The following is a 14789-nucleotide window of genomic DNA, read 5'->3' on the forward strand; positions in this document are numbered from 1 at the left end:
TTGTGACCCCATGGACTGTAGCCCACCAGGCTCCTCCATCCATGGAATTTTCTAGGCAAGAGTACTGGAGTGGGTTGCCATTTCCTTATAATAGCTCTCAATTAGGGAGTAGTGACTGTGCTGAAAACATACAAATATGAGGGCCAAAGAGATTAAGTTAACTGCGCACAAGGCCAAACAGACGTTGCTGAATGAATGACAGGAGACAGACTAGCCAGTGAGTAAAAGGAAATGAGAATGCAGTTTCTTTGAAAACCACATGAAAAAATTATTTCAGGGGACAAATTTTGTGTTAAATATAATTAAGTGATTAACTGAAGGAAAAAAAAAACAACTCTTGAAGATTCAAAGAAGAAATTAAGAATTCTCTCGTCATGGCAAAGGGTTTGTTTGCATCGACTTTCCCGTCTCCTACAACTAGAATGTTTATTGAGTGTCTAATAATAAGCCATACTATTTTCCCCTGGCTTACAGTGAGGAAAACAAGCCATTTTTCTAAAAGAAGGATGAATTTTGCAATCGTTTGAAATTTATATTCTTGTCCTCCCCTTTCCCAAGGCAGCAAGCATTTGCCGAGGTGACTGGATACCTGATGGTATGTAATGTGGGGCTACACTGAAGGGATAAAAATCATTACATTGTATCAGCTGACTGCCTGAAGAAAGTCTCAGTACTCCAGTTCTTAGCACCTGTAAGGGCCGGACCCCAGGGCCATGTCGAGCTGCCCCTCCTCTCTCCTGAGGCGAGAAGGTCCCTAACGGAAGGGTCCTCCCAGATCCCGGGGACCAATGACAGCACACTTCGCTGGCTAAAGCCACCCCACCCCAGCCACTTAGAAGGACCTGTCAGCCCGAGAGGCCTCGGCCTGATGACCTATCCGAACCCCAGTCCATCTAGCCTGACCATCCCTCGCAACAAAAGTATAAAAGCCACCCCCAACATGGTCCTGGTGCGGACTTCCTCGACCTGCCTCGTTGGGGTCCAGGAACCCCGCCTGGGAGCGCTTCCCCATTAAAGCCTGTTGGACACTCTTTTCGGTGTCCTGGTCGTCTTTACCTAACAGCACCCACATTAGCAAATATAAACTTTGAACTGGCATTTTTGTTCATGCAACTTTGCAGAACTCAGTCAATCTTAAAGAAAGACACTTAAAGAATATCAAGTCTATTTAAAGAAAGCTAAGAGCCCTGTTAGAAAATGTGGGAATTCCCCAGCAGTCCAGTGGTTAGGACTCCACGCTTTAACTGTTGGAAGTGAAAGTCAAGTCTCAGTCATGTCCGACCTTTTGCGACCCCATGGACTGTAGCCTACCAGGCTCCTCCGTCCATGGGATTTTCCAGGCAAGAATACTGGAATGGGTTGCCATTTCCTTCTCCAGGAGATCTTCCCAACCCAGGGACTGAAACCAAATTGTAGGCAGACGCTTTACCATCTGAGCCACCAGGGAAGTCCTTAGCTGCTGAGGGCCTGAATTCAATCCCTGGTGGGGTAACTAAGGTCTTGCAAGCTGTGAGGTGTGCCAAAAACAACAAAAATAACCCCGAAACAAAAACCCTATTAGAAAATGTGACTTTCTTTAGAGTAATCTCATGTACTTTAACTCTGTAGCATAGTCTTAAATCCCAGTTTGAGACAGATACTTTAAAGTGTCATACTTTCAGAGTTTTTTTTGGTTTTTGAGTTAAAAAACAATTTTTTTTCCATAGAGTAAAACCATATCCGCAGTGAAAAATGGTAATATTCCCACTCTGATTCCTATACATATGTAAGCATTTATGAATTTATACCCTTTCCCCCACTTTTTTTACACAAAAGGAATGTAGTATACCCATCATTCAGTATCTTTGCTTTTCATTATCTGCTGTTATTTCTTTCAAGAGAAAGTTTCTGCAAGTTTCCTGTAAGTGTCTCAAATTCACATAGAAAGTTTAATTTGAACTCAAAAGACTTGAAAATAATAAGTGGTGTATTTGAAGCTAAATTTTTATGAGGCTAAATGGTAGCATAGTAATAATTACATAATTGAAATTTGAAATTGGATGACTGAACCAATACTTTGTTTTCCCTGATACCAAAAGAAGTGTAAAAAATAACATTTTATTCATACATTCTCAATTCATACCAAGAAACACAAGCTAACTTCTACTAATCAAAAGCTATGGTTGATGGAATTATTTTTGTTACTTATAAATATATCTGCAGAGATTAGCATGTGAAGACAGTTTCTTGTAATTACCTTCAGTTAATAAATTGGCATAGATCATTAATATACTTCTATTTTTTATAAACTTAAGGTCAACATGAAACTGTGGTTTTGAGTGATAGCACTCAGAAATTTTGAGTAGTACTTGGTGATAATCACTACAGGGTAATCTATTCTTATATATTCAAATTTTAATAATTTCTATTTGCTTTCTAACACCAATTTCTATTTGTTTCTTTTAAAATTTTTTTGAGTTTTATTGAGATATAATTGATATATAAGATGGTATTAGTCCAAGATGTACACCATAATGATTTGGCATATGTATATATTGCTGAATGATTACCACAGTAAGTTTAATTAACACTCATTACCTCAGTGGTTACAATTTTTTTCTTGTAATGAGAACTTTTAAGGTCTATTCTTTTATAATTTTCACATATAGTGTAGTCACCATGCTGTACAGTCCATTCCATTCCAGAACTTGCTTATCACAACTGGAACTTTTTACCTTTTGATCACCTTCACACATTTTCTTCATCCAACCCCCTCCATCTGTTCTCTGTATCTGCGAATCACATTTTTTTAGATTCCATATATAGTTGAAATCATACAGTATTTGTCTTTGTTTGACTTATTTCACTCAGCATAATACCTATCCTTTGTTGTCACAATGGCAGGATTTCCTTTTTTATGGTTGAAAAATATTCCATTATGTATCTGTTAAATATATCTATACATCAATATCATATCTTCATATCTTGCATTTCCTTTACCCACTCATCCATCAATGGACACTTAACATTTAGATTGTTTCCACATGTTGGCTATGGTGAATAATGCTGCGGGCATGCGTGCTAAATTGATTAAGTCATGTCCAACTCTTTTCGATTCTATGGACTGTAGCTTGCCTGACTCCTCTGTCCATGGGAATTCTCCAGGCGAGAATACTGGAGTGGGTTGCTACACTCTCCTCCAGGGGATCTTCCTGACCTAGGGACTGAACCCGAGTCTCTTATGTCTCCTGCATTGGCAGGTAGGTTCTTTACTACTAGCACCACCAGGTCAGCCCAAATAATGCTGCACTAGACGCTAAACATGCAGATACTGTTTTAGGATATTGATTTTGTTTCCTTTGTAGGTATATATAACTGGAAGTGGAATGCTGAATCAGTAGTTCTTTTCATTTTTTGAGGAACTTTTATTTCTGTACTGTTTTCCAGACTGCCTGTATCATTTTACATTCCCACCAACAATGCTATTTTTAAATTTTAAAATATTTATTGTAACTTATAATGATTATATTATATATTAATAATACTATACAGCATAGTATGTGTAATACATAATACAGCTGTATCATTTTTTCAGTTTTAAGACTGAGATGCAGCTATATCAATTAACATAAGTATAGTAAAAGTGAAAGTGATAGTCACTTGGTTGTTCCTGACTCTTTGAGACCCCACAGACTATAGTCCGCCAGACTCCTCTGTTCATGGAATTCTCCAGGCAAGAATATTAGGATGGGTAGTCATTCCCTTCCCCAGGGGATCTTCCCAACCCAGGGATCAAACCTGGGTCTTCCATGTTGCAGGCAGATTTTTTACTGTCTGAGCCACCAGGGAAGCCCCTAATATAAATATAACTAATCTTAATGTAACAGTAAAGAAAAACTTATTTTGAAAGGAAAAATCAAAGAACTTATGTAAAACATAACACAGTTTAGCTCCATAAAGAACTCTTCAGCATATAGATTTTACTCTTTTTCCTGCACACTCATTTTAAATTTTGAAATGAACAATACATGGTTTAAAGCATAGTAGGTTAGTCTCGACTTCCCTGGTGGCTCAGACGGTAAAGCATTGTCTATCTACAATGCAGGAGACCTGGGTTCGATCCCTGGGTCGGGAAGATCCCCTAGAGAAGGAAATGGCAATCCACTCCAGTACTATTGCCTGGAAAATCCCATGGACAGAGGAGCCTGGTAGGCTACAGCCAATGGGGTCACAAAGAGTCGGACATGACTGAGCGACTTCACTTCAAGTTAGTCTCATAAGTTCTCTTAGCATTGTCAACATTTCTATCAAGAAATAGAAAAAAATTTTTTTGTATAGTATTAGAGAATCACATTTTAGTGTCATTACATTGGTGCTTTTAAATAATTAAGGTTTTGTGAAATATAATTATCTGGTTATAAATAATATTTCTAACCCCTAGACTCAGAAATAGAGCCTTTAAAGGAAGCATTTTAAGCTGCAAATTAAATATGTTTAGATAATGAACATTTTTTTCTTTCTTTCAAAGCAAAATATGTAATAAAATCCCAGATGTATCTTTTGCAAAAATTGATAGGCTGATCTTAAATTTTATATGGAAATGCAAAGTATCTAGAATAGTCCAAATTACTACTTTTTATAAAAGAACAAAGTTGGAAGACTAACACTACTCAAATTTAAAACTACAGTTGACCCCTGAACAACATGTGGAATTAAGGGCGCCAGTCCCCCTCCCTACCCCATTACAGATGAAAATCCATGTATAAGTTTATACTCGGTTCTCCAGAACCTCTGTTTAGCATCTGCTGATTCAGCCAACTGACAATCGTGCATAGTACTGTAACATACATTTAGTGAAAAAAATCTGTATATAACTGGATATTTCAAAACTGTCTTGTTTAAGAGTCAACTGTATAACCATTTTTCCAAGACACTGTAGTACTGGAATAAAGATAGACACAGGGATGAAAGGAACAGAATTGATTGTCCAGAAATAAAACTTTACATTATGGTAAATTGATTTTTCAATAAAGGCGATTCAGTGAGAAAAGGACAGCATTTTCAACAAAGGGTACTGGAACAACTGTATATCTATATGCAAAAAAATAAACTTGAATCTGCATCTCTTACCACATACAGAAATTGACTCTAAATGTATCATAGGCCTAAATGTAAAACTAAAAAGTAGAAGACACAGAAAATCTTCATGATTTTACCTGTCTTTCATAGATAACAACCTCAAAATCATAATCTATTAAAGAAAAAATATCTTGTTTGACCTTATACAAATGGAAAAATTTTACTCTTCAAAAGACATGATTAAGAAAATGAAGACAAGCTACAGACCAAGAGAATATATTTGCAAATTATCTGATAATGTGTATCTAGAATATAAAGAACTCTTACAGCTTCATGATGAAAAGCTAAATAGTACGACTTAAAAATGGATAAAGATTTAAATAGACATTTCATAAAAAATATGTTAATGGATAATAAGCACATGAAAAGATATTCAACATTATTTGTGTTTAGGGAAATGTAAATTAAAGCCATAATGAGATACCACTGTATGCCCATTCCAATACTTATACTAAAACAGACGGACAATATCAAATGTTGACAAGGAATGTAGAGGAATTAGAATCATTGTATTGTTGTTTTTTTGGTAAGTAAAATCTTTCAGCCACTTTGGAAAACAGTTTGACATTTTTGTAAAAGATCAAATAGGCTTATTATTTATCCCAGCAATTCCTACCAATGAGAAATAAAAGTGTATGTTCATCCAAAGATTTGTTCACAAATGTTCATGGGAGGATTATTCATAGTAGCCCTAAAGAGGAAACCATCCAAATGTCCGTCAGCTTCTGAATGAATAAACCAAATGTGATATCCTCATTTAATGGAAGACTGTTGTTTGGCTAGTTGCTAAGTTGTGTCCGACTCTTTTTTGACTCCATGGACTATATAGCCCACTAGGCTCCTGTGTCCATGGGATTTCCCAGGCAAGAATTCTGGAGTGGGTTGCTATTTCTTCCTTCAGGTAATGGAAGACTATTCAGCAATAAAAAGGAGTGAATTTCTGTCACATACTACGTATGGATGAGCCTCAAGCACATCATTAAGTGAAAAAAGCCATACACAAAAGACCGCATAATATAAGATTCCATATATATGAAATTTTTCAGAAATTGTAAACCTATAGAAACCAAAAGCAAATCAGTGGTTGCCTAGGACTGGAAGTGGGAGTGAGGACTGACTGCATATTAGCTGAAGGGAACTTTTTGCAGTGATAGAAATGTTCTAGAACTGGGTCCTGTTAATGGTTGCACAACTATAAATACACTAAAAGTACCCATTGAATTATACACTTTAAAATGGTGAACTTTATAGTATTTAAATTATACCTGTAAGAAGCTGTTTGAAAAAAGATATGCATTGTATTAGTCAAGATTTAATGAGGGAGGCAGAAAAGTAGATTATATATATGCCTTATATGTATCCAGTATTTGTATATTTATATATATGGTTATTACAGGAAACTAACTGGCTTATGCAACTCTGGGGGCTAGTGAAGCAAGTCCAAAATCTGTAAGGATAGGCTGTCAGGAGGGGGAGAGCCAGAGAGGGGAGAGTGATGGTAGACCAAGCTGCTGTTTGGAGTCTAACTCAGGGCATGTCTAAAACTTTTTAAAAGAACTTCCACTGATTGAGTGAGGCCCTAATAATCTCACATCAGGGACTTGAATTACATCTGGAAAATCTCTTCATCACAGCAGTACATTAGTGTTTGAATAACTGGACGAAGGTGTGTGCAGAATATAAAAAGCCACTGTCCTCCTTACCAAAAGGTAAAGTGGGAGGATGAATCAGGATTGTGATTAAAATTACTATATATAAAATAGACAACCAACAAGGACCTACTGTATAGCACAGGAAACTGTACTCATTATCTTTTAATAACCTATAATGGAAAAATATCTAAAAAAAGAATATATACAGATATATAACTGAATCAGTTTGCTGTACACTTGAAACTAACAACATTGCAAATCAACTATATTTCATCATAAAATTTTTAAAAAAACAGTGACAAAAAAAAACGTGTTTTGTTTTCTACAAAAAGATAGGCTGCTTTTACAAGGTCTGAGGAATTTCAGTTTGTTCATTCACTGACTCAAATGATGTTTTTTAGAGGAACTATTGTGCGCCAGGATAGGCTGTACTCTCATTTTTAAAAAAATTCTTTACATGCTCACTGGCACGTAGAAGATGCTCAAATATTTATTGAATGACTATGCCATGAATACACCACTAGATTTTATTCATCTGCCGATTTTATTTATGCACATGGTATTTGTGTAGGCTATCATCACTTAGATGGAGTATCCATTGTGCAGTCTTAAACAGCAACTTTTCACGTTTCTCTCTCCACGCATATTCAAAGAATGTACACACTTAACTTTTTCTGCCAAGAATTTCCTGAAGGAAAAGCGCAGTCGAAACAAATAGCAAATAGAGAAACAAGATAAATTCTTGATTAGTTATAATATTTACAGGGAAGTAGCTAGGGGACACTTGAAGACTTGATCCCCCTTGACAGTGAGTGTTTTACATGGATCTGTTTCCAGCAGTTCCACCGCCCCTTCCAAGGGAAGGCAGGTAAGTAAAAAATCTCATTCACCCACCCTCCATTTACTCGAGTAATGAATATTATTGTTATGATAATCCTAATCTGTCGCAGCTCAGCAACTGCCTCTCCAGGCAACTGGTTGCGGCCGCGACAGTTTCCATGGCGACAACTTTGTTTCTACGCGGCGACCGCCCAGCTGGGCAGCAACCTGTGGGGTTCCGGACGTTTCACCCATCGTTTTCTTTTTTCCTTTCACCACTGGAGAAGTTCTCTGAACGTTTCCCTCTTATCCGAGCACCAGGAAAGAAGTGAAAGCAATCAGACAGGTACTTTTCTGTCCTCAACTTTTCTCTTCACCTCTCTCCCAGGGCAGGAGATTTTGAATTGGATACCCGCCCAAATCGTCTCTTTTTCGAGGCAGGATTCCCCGAGTTTTGTGGGCACCCGCGGCAAATGCAGTTGCTATCACAGTTCATTGTTCAGCACTTATATGACATTTCAGATGTCTTAGGGATTTAGTATGCCTATGTTTTGCTTGATGATAGTGTTGCTTTCTAGGAAGGTGGAAAAGCTAAGATAAAATACGGATGTTTAAAAATATTAACGATGCAAAGTATCAGCTTTTGGGGGAAAGGGATTATACCTCGACAGCTGGATTGTGTTACTGTGATTTGCATCTGAGGGAAAATTTGAACTCAAAATTTCAGAACTGTAAGGGTATTTAGAGAGCATCTAATCCAGTTCCATAATTTCATCCATGAGGAAGCCCTCACTCACAGGCAAGGGACAGCTTCATTTCTTTACAGCAGTGAATGGTAGGACTCTAACAGGAATCCCTATCCATTTATCTCAACTGCCATTCTTGGGAGGAAGATATGAAGAGAACTAGAACTTTTGATATTGATATGTAAGATATGTTATAAATATATTGAGACTAGCTTTTACAATAATGGCTTTATGGACTTTTTCTCGTCACAGTACAGAGTATTTTAATCTTTAGGGGACGAAGATGTCAGATCCAAACAAAGCTGCCATTGCAGCAGAAAAAGAGGCTCTGAACTTGAAGTTACCTCCCATTGTTCATCCCCCTGAAGACATAGGTGTTGACACACCAGCACAAAGTAAGTTGCTGAGTTACAGAAGATCCAAGGAGCAGCAGAAGACAATTAATCAGTTAGTGTAAGTAGCATATTAGCTACTAGCATACAAGCATAAATAATCCTTGTTTGGAATTTGAGTGAAATAATCTGTGTTTGCACACTCATAAAACGTCTTAACTATTTTTGTTGTTCATGAGCAAAATACCATCTTCAAATTCAATTAGGAAAACAATTGAAAAAGTAATAGTAGTGAGAATAAATGTTGTACAGTGCTTACAGTGTTTATTCTAAGCATTGTTTTTTATTGTTTTACATATACTTCTCAAACAGCCCTATAAGATGGGTACTCTTGTTACTGCTATTTGTAGATGAGTGAACCGAGGTGCAGAGAAGTAACTTGCCCGAAGGTCTCACAACTTGGATTTGGATCCAGACAGTCTAGTCCTAGAGTTCACATACTTTGAACACCACACTATTCCTCCTCATGATATATGATAACCATACTGGTTCCTGAAAGTAAAAGCAAGTAACTGGGCCTCTACAAATAGCATTGCCCTTGAGCAAACACTTAGTAAGAAATGTTGAAACTACTTGTACTTAAAATTTTTTTCTATACAGAAGAAAATAGAGTCTAACATCCTGCCCTTTACCCTCCAATTTAGTGGAAATTAAAACTAATTTAGGGACTCCCCTGGTCTTCCAGTAGTTGAGAATTCGCCTGCCAATGCAGGGGATATGGGTTTGATTCCTAGTCTGGGAAGATTTCCCATGTTGCAGGGCAACTAGGCCTGTGTGCCACAAGTACTAAGCCCACTCACCAAAACTGCTGAAGCCCACGAGCTCTTCTCTTTAACAAGAGAAGCCACCACAATGAGAAGCGCACGTACCACAGCTAGAGAAAGCCTGGGCATGGCAATGAAGACCCAGCGCAGACAAAAAACAAATTAACAAAAAAAACACAGATAATGTAGGCTGCTGCTGCTGCTAAGTCGCTTCAGTCGTGTCCGACTCTGTGTGACCCCATAGACGGCAGCCCACCAGGCTCCCCCGTCCCTGGGATTCTCCAGGCAAGAACACTGGAGTGGGTTGCCATTTCTTTCTCCAATGGGTGAAAGTGAAAAGTGAAAGGGAAGTCGCTCAGTCGTGTCCGACTTGTAGCAACCCCATGGACTGCGGCCTACCAGGCTCCTCTGCCCATGGGGTTTTCCAGGCAAGAGTACTGGAGTGGGGTGCCATTGTCTTCTCCGATAATGTTGGCACCAGCTACCAAAGGCTGTGATAAGGATGGTTCACTCAATTCATCATTTACTGGGAATTCCCTAGGTACCTGACTCTGCTGCACTCTGGGAATAAATAAGAAAAAGACGTTGAGCTCACCTGTCAGATGTGAACTTAACACTGAACTATAAAACAGGGAATTTCTCTCTGGTGGATTTCTGCTTATCCTTCTGAATTCTCTTTCCCTTTTTGGTCTGCCTCCTTTATACATATTTTCACAACTGACTACATTTTTCTCTCTATTATATTGTTATGATCATTTTGTTGCTAGTTAAAATAAGTTAGGGGCTTCCCCAATGGCTCAACAGATAAAGAATCCGCCTGCAGCACAGGAGACACAGAAGACTCGAGTTTGATCCCTGGATCTGGAAGATCCCCTGGAGGAGGGCATGGCAACTCACTCCAGTATTCTTGCCGGGAAAATCCCATGGACAGAGAACCCTGGTGGGTTACAGTCCATGGTGCAAGAGTGGGCTACAGTCGATGGTACCAAAGTTGAACACAATTTAGCAACTAAACCACCACTGCCATTAATCATATAACTTCTTTAGAATTACATTTTTATTAGTCAGTCAATCTTCTAATCATATTTAAATCCAAATGTATAAAGTATATTAATGGTAGTATAGATATTGTTAGTACTTTTTACCCCTTTCATTTCTAAGACTCTGATCAATGTTTCAGTAGACTTAGACTGGAGAAAAAAGGAGTTCCTTAGGAGTTACATGTTGTTCTTGCTCCAGAACCTTTCATAATCTCAAGAGTGTCATGTTGAACTACTTGAAGTTCCATGAATATATTATATTTTTTACATTTAGTGAAAAAGGAATTTCACAGTTGTTTCCTCACATTTTATTCACTGGAGATTATTTTTCTGCCTGAATACTTATACTGTTTATTCAAGGCTTAGGTTTTGAATCACTTTCTCTGGAAATCCTTATCCTAATCCCTTTTGTGCAGCTTTAACCCTATCTATAATGCATATTTCTCTTACATCTGTTTAACAGATATTAAGTATCTACTGATTCACAGACACTGTGCTTGTTACTAGAAAGACCATAGAGAATACAACATAAAGGACTGTAGTCTTTTCAGAAGCTTATATTCTGGTAGGAGGAGGCAGATAGTAAACACAATAAAAATAAAAAATAAAAAGATTATATTAATCCTTTAGATGGTGATAGATCCTGTGAAGAAATAAAACAGTGGGATAGAGAAAGTGTTTCTAGGAACATTGCAGGTAAGTCCTATGGACATGATATTTAGAGATTTAAAGAGTAAGAAGCTTGTCATTTAAATGAACATGGGAACACCACTCCAGCAAAGGGGATAGCAAGCATGAAAGCCCTGAAATGGGAATGCTTTCAGTGTGTTTTAGGAGCTGACAAATTATCAGTGCCACTAGAGTATCAGGGACCTGGGGAACAGTAGAATCAGGTGAGGTCTGTAGATAGAGTTCTAGGAATAAAGTGGGATATAAGGAGTCCTGGGCAGAACTGGACCCCCTGCTAGGAGCAGGTCCTGAGAACACTTGACTGAGCAAAGATAGAAAATTATTCTGTAGCTTTCCAGATTTCCAGGGATGAGCCAGTTCTTCCTTGGCCACTGCCTACCTCTTGATTCAGACCAACCTTTCTCTTCTTTACCACATGTAGTCTCTCACACGGTCCTTTGAAATTATCCAGTTTTGTTTATCTGCTTTTGATTGTTAACACAAAAAGGAAAAACAGGGAGTGAAAAGGCTCCTTCTTATATTCTTCTCTTTTTTCAAAATTGATTAATTATAGCAGAATGAGAAAACACACTCCAGAAAATTATTGCTATATTAAAGAGTGGTATTTATATATAAAGAGCTCAAGGAAGTTAAACATATTTATCTTGGGATTGTTACAGTACAAGGTAGCTAGTGCCAACTGGATAAGGATAAGGCAAAGTCCTTGAAAGTATTGATTACTGAGAGCAAGGCTGCTCAGGGAGATAGTGACAGATAAAGGGATGTCTGGCCTGGGCCTTGACAATTAACAAAGAAAATAGGAAGAAGGATATTCCAAGTATGTTTTCTACTCCATGTGAGAAAGCCTTTGGAATTTAATTTAGTCAGGCTTCATAAAACTCAACAGGGAAATGAAGCTACTCAAGAAATCTAATTCAGTTTTATACTGTTTTAATAAATGAAGAATGTCTAGAATGTGGAAGAGAAAAATTTTCATTCTGCACTGATCAAGCAACATCTGGAATTCTTGGCTTATATTTTAAGAGGGACATTGATAAACCATTATAGCTAATGAGGAGAGTGAGAAGTCGTGAAACTGCCTAATTTGAAGAGAACTGACTTGTTTAATGGGGAAGAGTATAGACTCTGGCATCAGACAGGCCTGAATTCATATTCCATCTCTGTAGCTTATTAGCAATGTAATAAGCTGTCAGGTAACTTTACTTATGGCAAGTCAGGTAACTTTACTTATCTTATTCTTCCTATCTGTAAGATGGGAATATAGTGGTTGTCTTGTAGGGTTTCTATGAGAGTTAAATGAGATCCACTCTTATAAAGATCTTAAGTCAGGGCCTGTTGTTGCTTAGTTGCTAGGTTGTGTCCAACTTTTTGCAGCCCCATGGACTGCAGCATGCCAGGCTTCCCTGTCCTTCACTGTCTCTGAGTTTGCTCAGATTCATGAGTCGGTGATGCTATCTAACCATCTCATCCTCTGCCACCCTCTTCTCCTTTTACCTTCAATCTTTCCCAGCATCAGAGTCTTTTCCAGTGAGTTGGCTCTTCACATCAGGTGGCCAAAATATTGGAGTTTCAGCTTCAGCATTAGCCCTTCCAATGAATAATCAGGGTTGATTGCATTTAGGATTGACTGGTTTGATCTCCTTTCTGTCCAGGGAACTCTCAGGAGTCTTCTCCAGGCCCCAAATTTGAAAGCATCAGTTCTTCAGCACACAGTCTTCTTTATGGTCCAACTGTCACGTCCGTACATGACCACTGAAAAAACCATAGCTTGGACTATACAGACCTCTGTCGGCAAAGTGATGCCTCTGCTTTTTAATATGCTGTCTAGGTTTGTCATGGCTTTTCTTCCAAGGAGCAAGTATCTTTTAATTTCATGGCTGCAGTCACTGTCTGCAGTGATTTTGGAGCCCAAGAAAATGAAATCTGCCACCGTTTCTACTTTTTCCCCATCTATTTGCCATGAAGTGATGGGACTGGATGCCATGATATTAGTTTTCTTAATGTGTTGAGTTTTAAGCCATCTTTTTCACTCACCTCTTTCACCCTCATCAAAAGACTAGTTCCTCTTCACTTTCTGCCATAAGAGTAGTATCATCTGCATATCTGAGGTTGTTGATATTTCTCCCAGAAGTCTTGGTTCCAACTTGTGATTTATCCAGCCTGGCATTTCAAGTGATATACTCTGTATATAAGTTAAATAATTAGGGTGACGATATACACCCTTGATGTACTCCTTTCCCAGTTTTGAACTCCTTTCCCAGTCCTTTGTTCCATGTCCGGTTCTAACTGTTTCTTCTTGACCTGTATACAGGTTTTTCAGGAGGCAGGTAAGGTGGTCTGGTATTCCCATGTCTAAGAATTTTCCACGGTTAGTTGTGATCCACACAGTTAATGGCTTTAGCATAGTCAATGAAGCCAATGCCTAGGATGTGATAAAGTTGTCATAAGTGGCAACTTATTGACAGGAATGGTCAAAGGAACTGAATAGGTATCACTAAGTTTTGGAGGGGTAATACAGAAGAGGAATGTGATTTTGTTTTTCGTATATATAGCTCCAGAGTATAGAAGTTAAAAGCATACAGCTCAATATAAGAAATTTGTTTCTAAGAATATGGCAATAAGTTGGACTACCTCAGAAAATGATGAGTATCATCTCCCCTCAGTCATCCTGGGGTACAGTTTGATATTTTTGAGAGTATTCACACAGCAAATAAGGTGTTGAACTAGACATGCAGAATCTTTCCCGAATTCACTGTTCTGATCATCCGTTCTACAGGTATTTATTGACCTTGATGGACACTAAGTGGTATGGATAGAGCAGTGAGCAGAACAGATATTTGTCTATGGCTTTAACTAGTTTGGGCTTATGTGGTTCTGGTGGTCATCCTTTCCTTCAGTTTCCAGATCTCCTTTTGCCTCTGACCATGACTGCTTTGCCTCCTTCAATTGTTCTTCATCATTCCTGTCATGCTTGGCCCATCCTCCAGTCTTCTTTCTTGGGTCTCTTTTCTTTTCCTTGTATACTTTCTGCTTTGGCCCTCTCTTCTAGTGTATTTAGCCTTTATAAACTGGTAAATTTGTTTTCCTAAATATGTTCCGATGCTTTAAAAAAAAAATCTCAGTAACTCCCCATTGTCTACTAAATTAAAAAGCTTGCTATTTGATACTCTTAGCTAGATATTCCAATCCGCTTCTGCAAACTTATCTCCATCTGTTCCATAACTTCTGGGCAGATTGGACAACTTATTCTCAGTTTTTGCCTTTAATTGATGGCTTGTCTCCCTGTTTCTTAAGGTCTTTGTCTGTTCAGATCTATCTGCCCAAGAAAACTGCATCACCTATGATCCTCTTCATTTCAAGCTAATAGCAAATGCTGACTTGTTCACCTGGCCCTCATAGATGCCTTCTGGTAGAGTGAACTTGTCCCTCCTCTGAACCATCAGTGTCTCATACTTCCCCCCTGCCCATACTTTTTATATGGCATCCTGATCTTATCCTCCCACCCTTTCAGTTTATAAATTCCTTGAAATTTCTCACTGCAATATTTTAATAAAGCCTAGTAGGATAT

The 14789-nt window shown here is 38.2% G+C and overlaps 1 protein-coding gene across 1 annotated transcript in view; it reads left to right on the forward strand.

Moving 5' to 3' along the window:
- Positions 1–7720: 7720 nt before the first annotated feature.
- DNAH12 (dynein axonemal heavy chain 12) overlaps positions 7721–14789 on the forward strand; it is a 169278-nt gene continuing 162209 nt past the window's right edge. Inside the window, exons 1-2 of the mRNA XM_069560621.1 lie at positions 7721–7935; positions 8588–8788. Of these exons, the coding sequence (XP_069416722.1) occupies positions 8619–8788 (170 nt within the window). The 5' untranslated portion in view covers positions 7721–7935; positions 8588–8618. The remainder of the gene's footprint in view (positions 7936–8587; positions 8789–14789) is intronic.

The sequence above is a fragment of the Ovis canadensis genome, chromosome 19, assembly GCF_042477335.2.
Source record: "Ovis canadensis isolate MfBH-ARS-UI-01 breed Bighorn chromosome 19, ARS-UI_OviCan_v2, whole genome shotgun sequence".
Classification (NCBI taxonomy): domain Eukaryota; kingdom Metazoa; phylum Chordata; class Mammalia; order Artiodactyla; family Bovidae; genus Ovis; species Ovis canadensis.